The sequence below is a fragment of the Schistocerca nitens genome, chromosome 9 (assembly GCF_023898315.1).
Source record: "Schistocerca nitens isolate TAMUIC-IGC-003100 chromosome 9, iqSchNite1.1, whole genome shotgun sequence".
Classification (NCBI taxonomy): Eukaryota; Metazoa; Arthropoda; class Insecta; order Orthoptera; family Acrididae; genus Schistocerca; species Schistocerca nitens.
Genome location: NC_064622.1, coordinates 447702454 through 447722688, shown reverse-complemented (window position 1 = coordinate 447722688; position 20235 = coordinate 447702454). Strand labels below are relative to the sequence as shown.

The window sequence follows — 20235 nt, the reverse complement described above, 5'->3', positions numbered from 1 at the left end:
CGGCGCACGAGGCGGAGGGTCAATGTGGAGGCTGGCCGTGTGGCATCGCCCGCTCTGTCTGTGAGTGGACATGTGGCCGCTCCTTCAGCAAGGTCTGAGCAGGCACACAGAGGGAGGGGTTTATTAGTGATTGGGAGCTCCAACATTAGGCGGGTGATGGAGCCCCTTAGGGAAATAGCGCAAAGGTCGGGGAAGAAGTCCAGTGTTCACTCCGTCTGCTTGCCGGGGGGTCTCATCCGAGATGTGGAAGAGGCCCTGCCGGCGGCGATAGAGAGCACTTGGTGCACCCGACTGCAAATTGTTGCTCATGTCGGCACCAATGACTCCAGCCGTCTGGGTTCAGAGGTCATACAGGTGGTTGGTGGAGTTGGTGAAGGCGGTAAGCCTCGATCGTGGGGTGGGATCTGAGCTAACTATTTGTAGTATCTTTCCCAGAACTGATCGCGATCCTCTGGTTTGGAGTCAAGTGGAAGGCTTAAACCAGAGGCTCAGACGATTCTGCGGAGATCTGGGGAGAAAATTTTTCGATCTCTGCCATCTCGTGGAGAATAGGTCAGGCATGCACTACATGCAGGAAGCGGCTAAAAGGGTAGTGGAGTACGTGTGCACATGTGGGTTTTTTAGGTTAGAGAGTTCCCTACCTAGGCCCGACAAGACGCCTCCTGAGACACGGCAAGGTAGGAGTAGGCAAAATGCAACAGGGAATAACAATATAAATCTGGTAATAGTAAACTGCAGGAGCATCTATAGAAAGGTCCCAGAACTGCTCTCATTAATAAACGGTCACAATGCTGAAACCAGATGTACCATATGTAAACTGTAATGAAATTCTAAACTCAGATTGGAATGTATACCACAGAGACAGGCTGGACAGTGAAGGGGGAGGCGTGTTTATAGCGATAAGAAGTGCAATAGTGTCGAAGGAAATTGACGGAGATCCGAAATGTGAAATAATTTGGGTGAAGGTCACGGTTAAAGCAGACTCAGACATGGTAATTGGATGTCTCTATAGGCCCCCTGGCTCAGCAGCTGTTGTGGATGAGCACCTGAAGTATAATTTGGAAAATATTTCGAGTAGATTTCCCCACCATGTTATAGTTCTGGGTGGAGATTTTAATTTGGCGGATATAGACTGGGAGACTCAAACGTTCATAACGGGTGGCAGGGACAAAGAATCCAGTGAAATTTTTTTAAGTGCTTTATCTGAAAACTACCTTGAGCAGTTAAACAGAAAACCGACTCTCGGCGATAACATATTAGACCTTCTGGTGACAAACAGACCCAAACTATTTGAAACAGTTAACGCAGAACAGGGAATCAGCGATCATAAAGCGGTTACTGCATCGATGATTTCAGCCGTAAATAGAAATATTAAAAAAGGTAGGAAGATTTTTCTGTTTAGCAGTAGTGACAAAAAGCAGATTTCAGAGTACCTGATGGCTCAACACATAAGTTTTGTCTCAAGTACAGATAGTGTTGAGGATCAGTGGACAAAGTTCAGAACCATCGTACAATGTGTGTTAGATGAGTATGTGCCAAGCAAGATCGTAAGAGATGGAAAAGAGCCACCGTGGTACAACAACCGAGTTAGAAAACTGCTGCGGAAGTAAAGGGGAGTTCACAGCCAACAAACATAGCCATAGCCTTGCAGACAAACAAAAATTACGCGAAGCGAAATTTAGTGTGAGGAGGGCTATGCGAGAGGCGTTCAATGAATACGTAAGTAAAGTTCTATGTACTGACTTGGCAGAAAATCCTAAGAAATTTTGGTCTTACGTCAAAGCGGTAGGTGGATCAAAACAAAATATCCAGACACTCTGTGACCAAAATGGTACTGAAACAGAGGATGACAGACTAAAGGCTGAAATACTAAATGTCTTTTTCCAAAGTTGTTTCACAGAGGAAGACTGCACTGTAGTTCCTTCTCGAGACTGTCGCACAGATGAAAAAATGGTAGATATCGAAATAGACGACAGAGGGATAGAGAAACAATTAAAATCGCTCAAAAGAGGAAACGCCGCTGGACCTGATGGGATACCAGTTCGATTTTACACAGAGTACGCGAAGGAACTTGCCCCCCTTCTTGCAGCGGTGTACCGTAAGTCTCTAGAAGAGCGTAGCGTTCCAAAGGATTGTAAAAGGACACAGGTCATCCCCGTTTTCAAGGAGGGACGTCGAACAGATGTGCAAACCTATAGACCTGAATCTCTAATCTCTATCAGTTGTAGAATTTTGGAACACGTACTATATTCGAGTATAATGACTTTTCTGGAGGCTAGAAATATTCTCTGTAGGAATCAGCATGGGTTTCGAAAAAGACGATGGTGTGAAACCCAGCTCGCGCTATTCGTCCACGAGACTCGGAGGACCATATGCACGGGTTCCCAGGTAGATGTCGTGTTTCTTGACTTCTGCAAGGCGTTTGATACAGTTCCCCACAGTCGCTTAATGAACAAAGTAACAGCATATGGACTATCAGACCATCTGTGTGATTGGATTGAAGAGTTCCTAGATAACAGAACGCAGCATGTCATTCTCAATGGAGAGAAGTCTTCTGAAGTAAGAGTGATTTCAGGTGTGCCGCAGGAGTGTGTCGTAGGACCGTTGCTATTCACAATATACATAAATGACCTTGTGGATGACATCGGAAGTTCACTGAGGCTTTTTGCGGATGATGCTGTGGTATATCGAGACGTTGTAACAATGGAAAATTGTACTGAAAGCAGGATCTGCAGCGAATTGACGCATGGTGCAGGGAATGGCAATTGAATCTCAATGTAGACAAGTGTAATGTGCTGCGAATACATAGAAAGAAAGATCCATTATCATTTAGCTACAATATAGCAGGTCAGCAACTGGAAGCAGAAAATTCCATAAATTATCTGGGAGTACGCATTAGGAGTGATTTAAAATGGAATGATCATATAAAATTGATCATCGGTAAAGCTGATGCCAGACTGAGATTCATTGGAAGAATCCTAAGGAAATGCAATCCGAAAACAAAGGAAGTAGGTTGCAGTACGTTTGTTCGCCCACTGCTTGAATACTGCTCAGCAGTGTGGGATTCGTACCAGATAGGGTTGACAGAAGAGATAGAGAAGATCCAACGGAGAGCAGCGCGCTTCGTTACAGGATCATTTAGCAATCGCGAAAGCGTTATGGAGATGATAGATAAACTCCAGTGGAAGACTGCAGGAGAGACGCTCAGTAGCTCGGTACGGGCTTTTGTTGAAATTTTGAGAACATACCTTCACTGAGGAGTCAAGCAGTATACTGCTCCCTCCTACGTATGTCTCGTGAAGAGACCATGATGATAAAATCAGAGAGATTAGAGCCCACACAGAGGCATACCGACAATCCTTCTTTCCACGAACAATACGAGACTGGAATAGAAGGGAGAACTGATAGAGGTACTCAAGGTACCCTCTGCCACACACCGTCAGGTGGCTTGCGGAGTGTGGATGTAGATTGTCTACTTAGACCTGCATCTGTTAACATTGATCTTGCTTTTTCAAGGATTGTCCGATTTAAGCGTTCTGCAACACCATTCTGTTCTGGCATGTAAGGAGTTGCTGTTTCATGTCGAATTCCATTCGTCTTTAAAAATAACTTCATGCGCCGATTGACGAACGCTTTTCCATTGTCTGTTCGAAGTATTTTGCTTTTTTTTCAATTTCATTTTCTACTCGTGCTTTGAATTCGATGAATGTGTCACAGACTTCTGTTGTTGATTTTAGCATATAACCAAAAGATTTTCTAGACAGATCATCTGTAAAAGTGAGAAGATATCGTGAGTCTCCCCACGAAGCCATGCTCATTGGTCCACAAACATCAGAGTGCACAATGTCAAGTAGATCTTTTGCTCTTCTACGTGATGTTTTAGGAAAAGGTTGTCGAGACTGTTTACCTTTTATACAGGGAATACACGGATCTAAATTGACGTTCGTCCAGTTCAGTCCATTAGCCATATTTTCTTTTAATAAATGCATGCTTACACGATTCAAATGTCCCAATCTTCGATGACACAATTCATAACTGTCAATTTCTACAACATTTGCGTAATGATGCACTTCTTCTAATCGACACATACCATTTATTTGAGTTGCAGTTGCTACTGGTGTTCCAGAAACATTTACATCACTTTTACTGTATACACCGCACTGCACATTGTCAAACAATACACACAATCCACGTCTTGTCATCTGACTAACCGACAGTAGGTTGTAAGCAAGGCTTCGAACATACGCGACATCATTAGCAGTTATCTGTTTATTCTTGTCGTCACAGGTAACTCGAAGATGAACATCGCCTTCTCCAATAGCCTGAAGATTGCTATTATCTGCTACTGTCACTTTAGGGCCCGTCCACACGCAACGATCTGTCTGTGCAAATGTCTGCGCGCATCACACCTGCGCACACAGATCGTTACGTGTGGACAGATTTGCACCAACCTGAGGTGTGTGCAAACCTGGAATTTGGAATTGGAGGTTTGAGCGAAACCTCTCAAATCTGTGGGGGCAAACCACATCTGCGCAGATAAGTTGGAGCGTGTGGACAGGAGATCGCCGCAAATCTGGCGCGAAACAGCTGTTTGCTCAGTCTAGTGTTTGTATTTGTGCGCATAAGGCATTAAAATGACTGATACTCGTTAGTGTTCTCGAGAGTTTGTAAGTGAATTCATTGAAATATGTGGAAACAACCCATGTTTGTGGAAGATTAAAAGTAAAGAATATAGTGACCGAGACAAAAAGACAGCAGCATACAATGCTCTAATTGAAAAATTGCGAGCAGTTGACGCCTCGGCAAACAGAGAAACAGTAATTAAACAAAAATTCGTTGCGAACTGTTTACCGAAAAGAGTTATCCAAAGTTCAGAAATCTAGAAGATCTGGTGCAGGAGTAGATCAAGTATATCAGCCAACGTTATGGTATTTTGATCTGCTTGGCTTTCTTAAAAGAGATAATTATAAGTTTCGACATCCATCTGCAAACAATTTCGCCAGTCGTTAGGTTCGCCCTGCAACTCTCGCAGTAAATTTACGTGAGAAAACTGCTTTCGGTTTAGCAGCCACTGTCTACACCATTTTGACCGCTTTCTCTGTTTCCTGCGGTTGGTCTGAATGTTTTTTGCAACACAAGTTGCGAACACAGACCGCAACACAACTTCCTCCATTTCTATGTTTCAAAATAATTGAATTAAATTTTTTACGTTTACGGGGAGCGTAGTCGCTTGCCACTGATTTTTCTTTTCTACGCCGACAGATGGAGGGCGAGTAGTAGATTGGGGTTTGTGTCGTGTGAACACACCACATTTGCAGCGATCTTTTGCATGTACAGACATCTGCGCCGATGTCTGCGCAGACAGATCGTTGCGTGTGGTCCAGGCTTTAGTAGCTGTAATGTTACTTAAAATCCGTCTTGATTGCAATCAAGACGGATTTTAAGTAACATTATAGAATCACTGATTGCTGTTATCCCATAAGACATCATGTCTGTTTTTGCAAAGTTAAGTAGCTGTGGTCGATTGGAAAATGTTGAACAAGTCTCTCTGATTCGTCATGTGTCGTGAACTCCCGGAATCCACATACCAGCCATTACTATGATGCGAAGATGCAGTTAGAGCCATTAACGCAGTTTCGTTTTCAGTTCTCACTGCATTCGCAGAATTTGAAAATTTATTTGGTTTCTTCTTTGTTCTATACTCATTCGCCTTGTGACCAGGTTTCTGACATTTATAACACTTAAAAGGCTTGACATTTCGCACATTACGTTGTATATTCGTCTTCTTGTGTTTATTGTCCTGCTTACTAGCTGCCAGCGCCGAATCTGTGGTCTCATTTGTGGATGCAAACTGACGTTTCGTCGACTCTTGAATTAATCGCTGACTTACTAAATCACTAGTAATTTTGACACCCGAATTCTCAATTGCCATAATCAAGGGTTGGAAGTCTGCTGGAAGTCCACTTAGCATAATTGCAGCTACAAAATCATAGTCCATTTTCTTACCAATGCTTCGAATTTGTTGAGCAAGAGACACACAATTTTCTACAAATACGCCTCCATATTTTTCTCAGAAGTCAATCGTACATTCATTAAGCATTGTAACAGCCCAATATAACTAGAGAAACTCTTATCTTCAAATGCAGATTTTAAATTTTGCCATGCTTCTAAAGAAGTCGTTGCTCCACGAAGTTTTGGATACATAGATCAATTTACAGATAAACATAATTTCGATAATGCTTTCTGTACATTCTTCTCATCTTCGTCAGTGCCAGCAATTGTGTCCCATAGTCCCTCATGTTTCAGGTATATTCCCATCGTGAATTTCGAGTCGTTGTAGTTTGTCATACCGGTCAACTTTTCAAAACTAAACAGTGATTGTCCACCCAAAGCCATCTTGAATACGTTCAGATAGTTAAACAAATAAATCTTGAAAGTTTCTCTAAAAAAAAAAAAAAAAAAAAACGATAGCAACACATTGAGCACACGCGAAAATTATGTAACATTGATTTATCAGTTTATTTCTTTGGTGTGGAGAGTTCACTAATCTCTCCTGGGCCCATAACCTATTAGATATTGACTCTAATTAGTCCTCTATTGGATTATAAAGTTGACCTTTTAATCAAATACACAATGCACCATATTACCACATTTTTAGAGACCATTTATTCAGCGATGTACATAACGAAGATCAAGGAGAAAACATAAACTACCATACATATAACACATCAAAGAGTAAAATATGAATGTTCCCAACAGATATAAACTTGACTGGAAATGCTACCTAACGATTTTGCAGAATACGAATAATAATAATAAAAACTGTTAAAGTCACCACACAGCAAATTATTAGGATACTTTGAGCTGTAGGGGCTAATTTTGAAATGAATATTATGCTAAGAACTGCTTCCATATTTGCACCCTTCATTTGGATAGGATGCGATAAAACTATTAATAATTGCCCTAAGTACAACACCGAACTTCTACTCCATAGAATGTGTATCTATAATCTATGCTTTTGTCTGAACAACATGGCGCAGTGCTGCACGAGATCAGGTGGCGGCCAGTACGCTCGAAATTCCAAACAGAAATGCGACGAAGAGCGTACGCGCAGAACAAATACTGACCAAGGGGTTTCTGCGCCATCGTAGATGCGCATGCGCAGTAACTCCTGTTTTCTGGCGCTCTCTGGCCAGTGCGCGAGCAAACCTGGTGTGACAACATGAATGTTTATAGTACTGTCGCTGGTTGATCGGTAGAGATATTTTCGTAGGCAGAAACTAGGACTGTTAAGCCTACTTTACACGACGACACTAGGTTGCAGGCAATGCGTTACCGGCCACTGCGTATGCGTGCCGCGCGTTTGCGCAACTCATTGGTGAAACTAAACACTTTCGGCGTGTTCCAACTTTGGCGACAATAGTGCATGAGTTTTGAGGTTATGTGTGTTCGTAGAGTGTAGACAAACAGAAATATGAAATGGGGAACGGAGAATAATGTTCGCTTTTTGGATATCTATGCTTTGCTTAGGTGTTTGTGGGATTTCAGTTATTCTGATTAACAAAATAAGCAACATATTGCTGCCACTGAGACCGTCATGTGCGGTCATAACATAGATGGTTTGCCAGTATCTGAGCTGAAGGGCAAAATTTATTGAGTTAGGAGCACATATACAACTGAACTAAGAAAGAGACAAGCAAGTGTAATTCTAGCTGTGGCAATGCTCTCTTCTAGAAGACTAAAATCCCATTGTTCGAGTTGGCCAACTCTTTGTTAAGGAATATTGCTGACAGGATGGAAGGTTATACAAATTCATGAAGCTGCATTCTTTATTCAATATTCATCTATTTAAAACGTTGCTGTAGTGCTCCCCATTCACATATGTTAGATCTGACAGTGGCAATATTTCAAAATTCTATCATCAAAAGAGTAGTTTGCAAACCATTCTCTTCTAAATTCGACCTGCTTCGAATAGTTATTGTTGCTAATGTTAATATTTACTACTGTTAATTTTAATAATTATGGCGATAATGAAAAAGCGTCATCACCAACTAATTCCGAGCATGCCGAGTGTTCTCGATTGTAATGCACGCAATATGATATGTAATTTCAGTTCTGGCGACAGTGCATCATGCATTACAGTACCTTTATTCCTTATCGCATAACTAACTCCACTTAGGAAAAAGAAAATGTGAACAGTTCTGGTGAAATTCTAAGATAATTAAAAGAACTTCTTGGATCTTCCGTTATAAATTATTTCAGCAAGGATGCTTTTCTTCATCCAGTCACAAATCGAAACACGTTTCTTATTTTTTCATATGCAGCGATTCCGCGTAACAAGCTTTAACTCCATCATAACTCGTGCGACGTGCTGCTGCCAAGAGTTTCATTTCAGACACGACTCATGGACCCACAAAACGACGAAACTGAATTATATACTGGTCGCCGTGTCTACAATCATATATGAAACCACTTGCGGGCAATTCAATCTATGCAACGAGTGGCGCAACCCAATGTCGTCGTGTAAACTAGGACAGTTAGGGTTCGAGAACTCAAGGCCCTCTCGCGGATATTTCTTACACCATCTTTCCTTGCGCCACCACGCATTTGGCGGTTGCTAGTCTAGCCACTGCCTTGACAACGCGCTAGGATCTGACTGGAAGCCGTGTTTTACCCGTCGCATACACATCTCAGCAAGTTTGGTGCAACACCAACGTCCACATATCAGCAAAAAATCTGTACATACGCTACAACTTGTGTGTGGAGATGCGATGTGCGCGTGTAGACTAACCCAAACAAAGTTTAAGAGTCGCCACTATTGAGCGATTACAAATCGCAGGCAGGATTGTTTTCCATTTTCCAAGGCGGCTGACAGCAGAAATGTACAATCCTGTGGTGGTGGCTGGCGGTTTATATAAGTAAGAACCAGTGTGTTGCCGGCAGGAAATTACGTAACTTGTGACATTAAAGTTATGAAGAACCACCGCCCGATCCCGACGGGTTTCGACATATGGTAGATTGCAAAATACTGAACAGTCATGTTCTTTACGCGCCCTTCATTAGTCTTCGTAATCGTCAAAACCGCGCGAATTCACGCAAAACAGCACGTGTAGTTCGAGAAAGAGTTGTGATTGGATGACAGCATGGTCCTCCATTCGACTTAATAAACGTCAGAGGATAAACACTAAGTTCGTGGCTGCAGGCTTAGTGACGACGCAACGTAAAGTAGATAACAGTTTTGAACTAGTTACTTTCGTGTATTTTACACAAGATGACCGAGAAAAGGGAGTTCACGGGCCTGGAAGAGTGTTTGGAAAGAAATATTCCAGCAGATGAGTTAGAACATGTAAATAGAATACTGTTTGGGAAACCTTTAAAGTGAGTGCAAAATGAGTGTATTTGTTTTACACTGACCCTGAATTAATTAAGTTAGGTCACAAGAACTTGCGAAATTTATTCAAAAGAACAGTACCTGTTTACATTATCGGCAGAGGCGTCTCCCGTTGCTTTTTTTTTTCTCGTCTCTAATATTTTGTGTTCCGTTTTTTTTTTTTCTCTTCGACAACAGCACATGGTTTATTTGTGAAAATGGAACGGTTTGATTAGAAAACTACGCGATGTGTAGCTCCCACGTATCTAACTAGTATTTTGTGTTGCGTTATATTTGTAAAATTAACATTTGCATAGTGTCCTCAGTTCTGTTATAATGAATTTCGTCAGTTATCTGATTAGAGCTACTGCATATGCAACAGCATCAAAATTAATAACTCATCTTGTCTTAAAAGATGCCAGTGTGAATAATTTCTGATAGAATGAAGGTTTTTATATTCAATATTATGGAGCTCTGTACTTGGGGTAGATAATGGTTTTGGCGTTACATACTGTTGTTCCTCAGCACCTGCTATGATTTTACTATCAGAAAATGATTCTGGTTTGTTATTGCTTCTTTTTCTCCCCTCTCCCCCACCATGTCTGTCCAGTTAAGCACCATAATATAGAAAATAGACCCTACTTTATGGCAGTTTGTAAAGTTTGAACAGAAATTGTCAGTATCTCAAAAGAAATGGTTATTGTTTGAGTTGCTGATGGCCCTATTCGGATACTGACAGCAAAATAGCATGCAGAGTCAGTATAGAGCAGTATGTTGCAAGCACTATTGGCTATATTTTTGATAGCCGGCCGCGGTGGTCTAGCGGTTCTGGCGCTGCAGTCCGGAACCGCGGGACTGCTACGGTCGCAGGTTCGAATCCTGCCTCGGGCATGGGTGTGTGTGATGTCCTTAGGTTAGTTAGGTTTAAGTAGTTCTAAGTTCTAGGGGACTTATGACCTAAGATGTTGAGTCCCATAGTGCTCAGAGCCATTTGAACCATTTTTTTATATTTTTAATAATTGTCATTAGTATTAATTATAGGCTAGCCAAGGATCATTGTAGAATGATACAGAATTTAAGTCCTATTTCAAATATTTGGGCATATGAATATAAATGTATGTTTAATGAGTAAAGAAAATTTGGTAACCCAGTGCCCTTCTGAAGGAATAGCCGTGGCATTTGTGTGAAGTGATTCTGTGAATCACAATATTCCCTTATATAAACTGAGGTTTCATGGAATTGATGGTACAGCCAACCAGTGGTCATATTTAACTACAAGATTGCAGAATGCACACTTAATAATTGAAATAATGTAACCACGGAAGATTCTTCTGACCGGGGGAAAAAATTACTTATGGGATTACACAAGGCTCAGTCTTAACCCACTATTGTTTCTTGTACATGTAAACAACCTACAGACTAATATACAAATAGCAGAATTAGTTCATTTTGCAGTTGACAGTAGTGTTGTAATCAATCCATCATACACACAGCAGTGGAAGAAATGTTAAATAATGTTCTTAACAGTACTATTGAGTGATTTTCTGTGAATGGTCTAATTCTCAATTTCAAGAAGAGACCATGTATTTAGTTCAGCACATCTAGAGGCACTACACTAGCGATGAGTGTTACACATGGGTGGAACTTCTGAAATTCTAGTCACATTGACAAGAATTAAGAGAAGGGGGAAAAGCATTTGGGAGCTGCTAAAGCAACCTAGTTCAGCCATATTCACATTTCAAATCATTGCAAATCTTGGGAAGAGAGAAATCAGTAAGCTGACATTTTTATTCAGTAATTTGAAATAAGATAATAAACTGGGGTAACTCATTTTTAAGGAAAAAAATAATTGCTCAAAAACAGGCTGTAAGAATAATATGTGGTGCACGCCCACAATCATCTTCTAGACATCTGTATGACGTCTTAGACATTTTGACTACTGTTTCACATTATATTTATTCCCTCACAAAATTTGACCTTCCATAGTTCAAAAGGAACAATGATGTACATAATTACAATACCAGAAGAAGAAATGACATTCAGTACTCCACATAAAGGTTCTCTTTAGTACAAATAGGGTTTGCACAGTGCTACTATGACAAAAAAAAAAAAAAAAAAAAAAAAAAAAAAAAAAAACACCACTTACCGAGTGATATAAAATGTATGGCAGACATAGGTTAAATTTGAAAACAAACTGAAATGTCTCTTCTTCCTTCTATTCTGTAGAATAATTTCCAAGCCTGTAATTTGTAAAAGACGGTGTGGATAGGAATTGATAACTCTCAACTTTTAAAAAAAGTAAACGGCCAGCGTGTAGTTGTAATTAGATATAAATGTAACACTTTTTCTGTATTACCAATGGAGGCACTACACTAGTACTGAGACAGAAGTCCTGGCAACTACTTATCTTCAGAAGGCAAAACAAGGAGTACTGCCAATAGACATGTGTAAAAGTAAAAGGGGCAGACAGTCTAACTTTTGAAACTGATTGTTCCTTAATTGGGGAAGAGAAAGAGTAGGTTGCGAAAGGTTAAAAAGGAAGGGCAGCTCACTCCTATCCCAGAGTGAGACGGGGGCCCACCTACAGTGACATTCCCTTTCTCTCTGAATTTGCCAGAAAAAAGTGAGGCAGGCTTCCTCTATAAAAGAGTGAATGGACGTACCAAACATCCTGTGGCAGTTTTTAATTATCAGTGATGTGTCTACAAAACAGTGGCATCTAATGACAGGCAGCAAATAGCAGATGCAGATAGACTGCTCTTGAAGCAATATCTCTTGTGCATTCACAAAATTCTGTGTTGTGGAGCTGAAATTACAAAATGGTTTAGGAGCAAAAGAAGCTGCAAGCTAAGTCAGTGAGTGCGTAAACTGCTCCAACACAAAATATTAATCAAGTCAATGCATCTACTGACATTTTGTGTCATCCTTCAGTTTAGTTGTAAATATGCCAGTTGCCGAAGAAAGCACATTTACTGAAATGTGGACCAACGGTGCAAGCACAAATACATGCTCTTGTAAGTGTGATTGCAGAGCAACCGTTACTTCCACTCCTATAACAAGCAGATCAGTCACACAGTGGTGTGACAGCACTAAAAAACTGATTGATAGCCTCCTCCGTGCAAAGAGTAGCACAGAATATGGCATGCTGTAACTGCCAACACCACTGCTGAAAAGACTAACACCAGACATATAAACAGTGATTACAACGACAAATTGCTGAACTGGCTCAGACTCGTTTTGACTGATGAGGCAGTAGAGCGTGTAACTACAGAAGTAATGGAGTACGAAGTCTGTTGTAGCGCTCCAGTCACCCCTTTCAGTGAACTCGCAGCTGCCATATGTTTGTGATCTTGGTAACAAGGAAAAAAAGCAGATCTCAAAAAATCTCATCAGTACGATGGCTACTATACTACATTGGAATCTGAATGATTTCAGGACATGGGTGGAGGGGCTTAAACCATTAGAATAGCGAGGGCTTGTCTGTCTGCATTTCCAAGAGAGCCTCTTCAAGACACTCGTACCCTCGTGCTAAAGGATACAGCCTTCACTAAAATGATCATCATCTTCTTATTGCAAAGAAGACTAGAGATTGTGTAAAGATCTTTGTTAATGAACTTTCTTGTACTTCTTGTCTCCTCCACACCTCATTGTAATGCCGTATTTGTCACATAGGATACCTGTTTTGCAAAAACAGATATAATATCTGATGGGATACCGCAATCATTGGTTATACAATGTTACTTATAATCCGTCTTGATTGCAAAAATGTTTATTCACATTACCGGTTTCGGTTCCTCTAGAACCATTTTCAGATCTGAAATAACAATGATACTAATTTACTAGTTCACATATGCAAACCTATTTCATCCTATCTAATTAACATCAAATGTACCAGAATGTAACTGCAATTTTGGTTACAGGAGTAACCCATCCACACACAGCAACCTTCACATGCTGCGTCACATTAAATTGGTTGGCAGAATGCACATCATTTATATTAATTATAGAACTCTTATTGACAGGTGGCGTCTGGTACATTTGTTATATTACATATGCTCATACTGTATTAAGTAGATTTTTCTAATGAGAGATGGTGCACGGTGAAACAGCTGGAAGATGCGTGCAGCGCCTTTTGTCGTTGACGGAGCCCTCCTGCACGGCCCTCTAACCTGCGGGAACCACGGAAGCAGACTATGGAGGAAAACCAGTCTGCACCAGGGCCATGGATATAGAAATCGCCCTTTGTTTTCGATCGTACAAAAATTATAATTTCATAGTGTATTTTAATTTTGACAAGCACAGATTTTAACCTTGACAACAACAGATTTTAACTAAGTATTTTTAGAGATTAAAGCAAATTAGAAAAATCTACTTAATACAGTATGTGCATATGTAATGTAACAAATGTACCAGACACCAACTGTCAGTAAGAGATTTAAAATTAATATAAATGACATGCATTATGCCAACCAATTTGATGTGACACAGCATGTGAAGGTTGCTGTGTGTGTGTACGGGTTACTCCTGTAACCGAAATTGCAGTTATGTTGTGGTACATTTGATGTTGATCGGATAGGATGAAATAGGTTTGCATATGTGAAATAGTAAATTAGTATCATTGTCATTTCAGATCTGAAGATAGTTCTAGAGGTACCGAAACTGGTCACGTGAGTAAACTTTTTTGCAATCGAGATGGATTATTAGTAACATTGGATACCTGTTTGATAAACCAGCCTGCTGATATTGTAGACATTGAGGCTCTTGAATCACAACTCTCCTTTGTTTTCCTCCTCTGTGAAAACTTCAATGTGTTATGTTGGTGGGCTCTGCTACCACTTGCTGAAAGCCTCGTGACTCCAGAAGCTCAGTATGTACTGAACACGGGGTAGAGCACACATTTTGGACCATCTATTCTCTGCCATAGATCTCATAGTTATGCTCTCGAGCCCTTTCAGAGACAGCTCAGTTATCAGATGCTAAGTTGTTCGTTTCTAGATAATACAAAGATTTTGGTAAATAGCTGTTAATGAAAGTTTCATTGTCATTAATAAGTGGTAACTAGTCAGTTCAAATGGCTCTGAGCACTATGGGACTCAACATCTTAGGTCATAAGTCCCCTAGAACTTAGAACTACTTAAACCTAACTAACCTAAGGACATCACACACACCCATGCCCGAGGCAGGATTCGAACCTGCGACCGTAGCAGTACCGCGGTTCCGGACTGCAGCGCCAGAACCGCTAGACCACCGCGGCCGGCCTAGTCAGTTCACCATCTCAAAAAAAAGAAAGAAAGAGAAAAAAATGAAAGGCCATTGCTACACACAGTTCAGAAACTCTAAGAAGTTTCCAACAACAGCAGCAACCACCACCACCACCACCATCATTGTCTTCAGGAATAGTTTGCAGCAAGTGGCAGAGTTTGTACTGCATGTAAGTCTTTCCATTTTCTTCTGCTCTCCCATCACCACTCTGCCATCATTCTGATCCTATCCTATCATTTTCACCAATTACTCTTTTTCATACATTTCAGCCAACTATCTTTTGTCTTGGAGCCTCAATTTATACACCTTCCAAACTATTTTATTATGTGTTGATGAAGGATATTGAATGTACATAAAGCAGGCCAGCATGCTTGGTCATAGATTTGTTTGGGCATGGGAGAGAGTTACAGAAATGCTGAAAAACCTGAATTGCCAGGTAGTTGACAGTAAATGCAAATTGTCATACAAAAGCCAGCTTACGAAGTTTCGTGAACCCGTATCAAGTGTATAATTGAGAAACACAGTTCTGTATCTCTTCTTTAGGGACTACAAAATCAAAGTTAGTTAAATAAATAAATAATTAATTTCATACGGCTCAATGGCTTGGTGTAAGTCTTTCACTTGGATACCTTTTTGTGACAGTGCTGTGTCCATTGTACAAAGAGGTGAATGAACACTGTAGAACACCTCAAACACTATAGAATGATTAAAAAATTAATGTATTTATTTACAATATATGCAATATAAAGCACACATACACTATGTGATCAAAAGCATCCAGACGTCCTCAAAAGCATATGTTTTTCGTATTAGCTGCATTGTGCTGCCACCTACTGTTAGACATCTTGAGAGAGCAGACTGGGTTTGCTCCGCGGAACCTATGGGCTTCGAACATGGTCAGGTGATTGGGTGTCACTTGTTTCGTATGTCTGTACGCCAGATTTCTGCACTTCTAAACATCCCTAAGTCCACTGTTTCTGATGTGATATTGAAGTGGAAACATGAAAGGACACATGCAGCACAAATCGTACAGGCCGACCTCGTCTGTTGACTGACAGAGACCGCCGACAGTTGAAGAGGGTCATAATGTGTAATACCAGACATGTATCCGGACCATCACATAGTAATTCGAAACTGCATCAGGATCCACTGCAAGTAATATGACAGTTAGGCAGGAGGTGAGAAAACTTGGATTTCACGGTCGAGCGACTGCTCATAAGCCACACACAACGCCAGTAAATGCTAAACGACGCCTCGCTTGGTGTAAGAAGTGTAAACTTTGGATGATTGAACAGTGGAAAAACATTGTGTGGAGTATCAAATCACAGTACACAATGTGGCGATCCGACAGCAGGGTGTGGGTATGGAGAATGCCAGGTGAATGTCATCCGCCAACGTGTACTGCCAACAGTAAAATTCGGAGCCGGTGTTATAGTGTAGTCGTGTTTTTCATGGAGGGGCTCGCACTCCGTGTTGTTTTGCGTGGCACTATCACAGCACAGGCCTACATTGATGTTTTAAGCACCTTGTTGCTTCCCACCATTGAAGAGCAATTTGGGGGTGGTGATTGCATCATTCAACACGATCAAGCATCTGTTCATAATGCACGGCCTGTGGCATAGTGGTTACACGAAAATAACATCCCTGTAATGTACTGACCTGCACTGAGTCCTCAACTGAATCCTATAGAACACCTTTGGGATGTTTTGGAATGCCGACTTTGTGCCAGGCCTCATCGACTAACATTGATACCTCTCCTCAGTGTAGCACTCGGTGAAGAATGGGCTGCCATTCCCCAACAAGCCTTCCAGCACCTATGCATGTGAGAGTGGAAGCTGTCTTTAAGGCTAAGGGTGTGCCAACACCATATTGAATTCCAACATTATCAATGGAGGCCGCCACAGACTTGTAAGTCATTTTCAGCCAGATGTCTGGATACTTTTGATCACATAGTGTAACTTTGTATCCTGTAGTCTCTCTCTCTCTCTCTCTCTCTCTCTCTCTCTCTCTCTCTCTCTCTCTCTCCCTCTCCCTCTGTAGTACTGGGTGTCAATATTCACTACTAGTAGCAATAGTGTCAGTGTAGATATTCATAATGTCTCACTGGCATCGTGTTAGGTTTGTAAGATGTCACTGCACCATCTTCTGTATGCTCAGTGTGAACTGAGAGCAGTCTGAAGATAATCTGAGATAGAGCTCTGAGTGCAGTGGTTTAAAGATGCACAGATCAATCAATTGCAGGCAGTGAGGTGATGTGAATTTGGTGTCCTCTGTTGGTATGTGTTGTACCAGCTGGTGGCATCTGGCGGATCCTCTAATTCAATGGCTTGTGGCAGCTGGTTTAACTGTTTCTTCTGCAGAGATATAAGCGGCAAGTGATGCGCTATGTGTGCTCGACGAAGATACCATTGACACCACGACTGAGTATCACACTAATCCTACCAAGGAAAGGGGACACACAGTGCCTTACATTAGACTAATTGCAGCATATGCAGAGGGATTCTTGGCACACTCCATACATTGTAGGGACAGGAATAAATCCTAACATGTGGTACTTTGCTATGTGACCTTTTGCTGTGCTGTTTGCTCTGGTTTGCTGTTGATGATTCTGTTTGCTCCTGTGATGGTACTTCCTTTGCTATCTCCATGATCTCTATAATTCTGCCCATGTTTGTTACTACTTCTTTGCTTCTATGAAATTTTATTTCATGTGCCTGTATCTTGCTTAAATCACTTTTCTTCATTGGTCACGTTTCAGAAGCATAAGTCAGGATAAGGATCGATATCTTTGTCTTATGTGGAGCATCTTTATTCCACGCTAAGCTCTTGCCACTTCTTAGACATTCTAATGCTTGTCTATTCGGAGGAAATTCTCTCTGGCTTCCGGCGGCTATCTGATTTGGTGAAGACTGCCAGTCTCGCTAGTGGGATGAAAGCAGAGCTCATCATCTGCAGCATCGTCGACAGGACTGACTGCGGACCTTTGGTACAGAGCCGAGTGGAGGGTCTGAATCAGAGGCTGAGACGGTTCTGCGACCGTGTGGGCTGCAGATTCCTCGACTTGCGCCATAGGTTGGTGGGGTTTCGGGTTCTGCTGGATAGGTCAGGAGTCCACTACACGCAGCAAGCGGCTACACGGGTAGCAGGGGTTGTGTGGCATGGACTGGGCGGTTTTTCAGGTTAAATGGCCTCGGGCAAGTACAGAAAGGGCAGCAGCCTCAAAGGGTGCGGGGCAAAGTCAGGACATGCGGGGACCAAGCAGCAATCGGTATTGTAATTGTAAATTGTCAAAGCTGCATTGGTAAAGTACCGGAACTTTAAGCGTTGATAGAAAGCACCGAAGCTGAAATCGTTAGGCACAGAAAGCTGGCTGAAGCCAGAGATAAATTCTGCCGAAATTTTTACAAAGGCACAGACGGTGTTTAGAAAGGATAGATTGCATGCAACCGGTGGTGGCGTGTTTGTCGCTGTTAGTAGTAGTTTATCCTGTAGTGAAGTAGAAGTGGATAGTTCCTGTGAATTATTATGGGTGGAGGTTACACTCAACAACCGAGCGAGGTTAATAATTGGCTCCTTTTACCGACCTCCCGACTCAGCGGCATTAGTGGCAGAACAACTGAGAGAAAATCTGGAATACATTTCACATAAATCTTCTCAGCATGTTATAGTCTTAGGTGGAGATTTCAATTTACCAGATACAGACTGGGACACTCAGATGTTTAGGACGGGTGGTAGGGACAGAGCATCGAGTGACATTATACTGAGTGCACTATCTGAAAATTACCTCGAGCAATTAAACAGAGAACCAACTCGTGGAGATAACATCTTGGACCTACTGATAACAAACAGACCCGAACTTTTTGACTCTGTATGCAGAACAGGAAATCAGTGATCATAAGGCTGTTGCAGCATCCCTGAATATGGAAGTTAATAGGAATATAAAAAAAGGGAAAAAGGTTTATCTGTTTAGCAAGAGTAATAGAAGGCAGATTTCAGACTACCTAACAGATCAAAACGAAAAGTTCTGTTCTGACACTGACAATGTTGAGTGTTTATGGAAAAAGTTCAAGGCCATCGTAAAATGCGTTTTAGACAGATATGTGCCGAATAAAACTGTGAGGGACAGGAAAAACCCACCGTGGTTCAACAACAAAGTTAGGAAACTACTGCGAAAGCAAAGAGAGCTTCACTCCAAGTTCAAACGCAGCCAAAACCTCTCAGACAAACAGAAGCTAAACAATGTCAAAGTTAGCGTAAGGAGGGCTATGCGTGAAGCGTTCAGTGAATTCAAAAGTAAAATTCTATGTACCGACTTGACAGAAAATCCTAGGAAGTTCTGGTCTTACGTTAAATCAGTAAGTGGCTTGAAACAGCATATCCAGACACTCCGGGATGATGATGGCATTGAAACAGAGGATGACACGTGTAAAGCTGAAATACTAAACACCTTTTTCCAAAGCTGTTTCACAGAGGAAGACCGCACTGCAGTTCCTTCTCTAAATCCTCGCACAAACGAAAAAATGGCTGACATCGAAATAAGTGTCCAAGGAATAGAAAAGCAACTGGAATCACTCAACAGAGGAAAGTCCATTAGACCTGACAGGATACCAATTCGATTCTACACAGAGTACGCGAAAGAACTTGCCCCCCTTCCAACAGCCGTGTACCGCAAGTCTCTAGAGGAACGGAAGGTTCCAAATGATTGGAAAAGAGCACAGGCAGTCCCAGTCTTCAAGAAGGGTCGTCGAGCAGATGCGCAAAACTATAGACCTATATCTCTGACGTCAATCTGTTGTAGAATTTTAGAACATGTTTTTTGCTCACGTCTCATGTTGTTTTTGGAAACCCAGAATCTACTCTGTAGGAATCAACATAGTTTCCGGAAACAGCGATCGTGTGAGACCCAACTCGCTTTATTTGTTCATGAGACCCAGAAAATATTAGATACAGGCTCCCAGGTAGATGCTATTTTCCTTGACTTCCGGAAGGCATTCGATACAGTTCCGCACTGTCGCCTGATAAACAAAGTAAGAACCTATGGAATATCAGACCAGCTGTGTGGCTGGATTGAAGAGTTTTTAGCAAACAGAACACAGCATGTTGTTATCAATGGAGAGACGTCTACAGACGTTAAGGTAACCTCTGGCGTGCCACAGGGGAGTGTTATGGGACCATTGCTTTAATGTCTGAAGTTCCATGCGGCTTTTCGCGGATGATGCTGTAGTATACCGAGAAGTTGCAGCATTAGAAAATTGTAGCGAAATGCAGGAGGATTTGCAGCGGATAGGCACTTGGTGCAGGGAGTGGCAACTGACCCTTAACATAGATAAATGTAATGTATTGCGAATACATAGGAAGAAGGATCCTTTATTGTATGATTATATGATAGCGAAACAAACACTGGTAACAGTTACTTCTGTAAAATATCTGGGAGTATGCATGCAGAATGATTTGAAGTGGAACGATCATATAAAATTAATTGTTGGTAAGGCGGGTACCAGGTTGAGATTCATTGGGAGAGTCCTTAGAAAATGTAGTCCATCAACAAAGGAGGTGGCTTACAAAACACTCGTTCAACCTATACTTGAGTATTGCTCATCAGT

At 41.5% G+C, this 20235-nt stretch overlaps 1 protein-coding gene across 1 annotated transcript in view; it reads left to right on the top strand.

Moving 5' to 3' along the window:
• The first annotated feature begins 9072 nt into the window (after nt 1–9072).
• Nucleotides 9073–20235, top strand: part of LOC126203597 (beta-ureidopropionase) — a 155238-nt gene continuing 144075 nt past the window's right edge. The window contains exon 1 of the mRNA XM_049937960.1: nt 9073–9378. Within this exon, the coding sequence (XP_049793917.1) occupies nt 9272–9378 (107 nt within the window). The 5' untranslated portion in view covers nt 9073–9271. The remainder of the gene's footprint in view (nt 9379–20235) is intronic.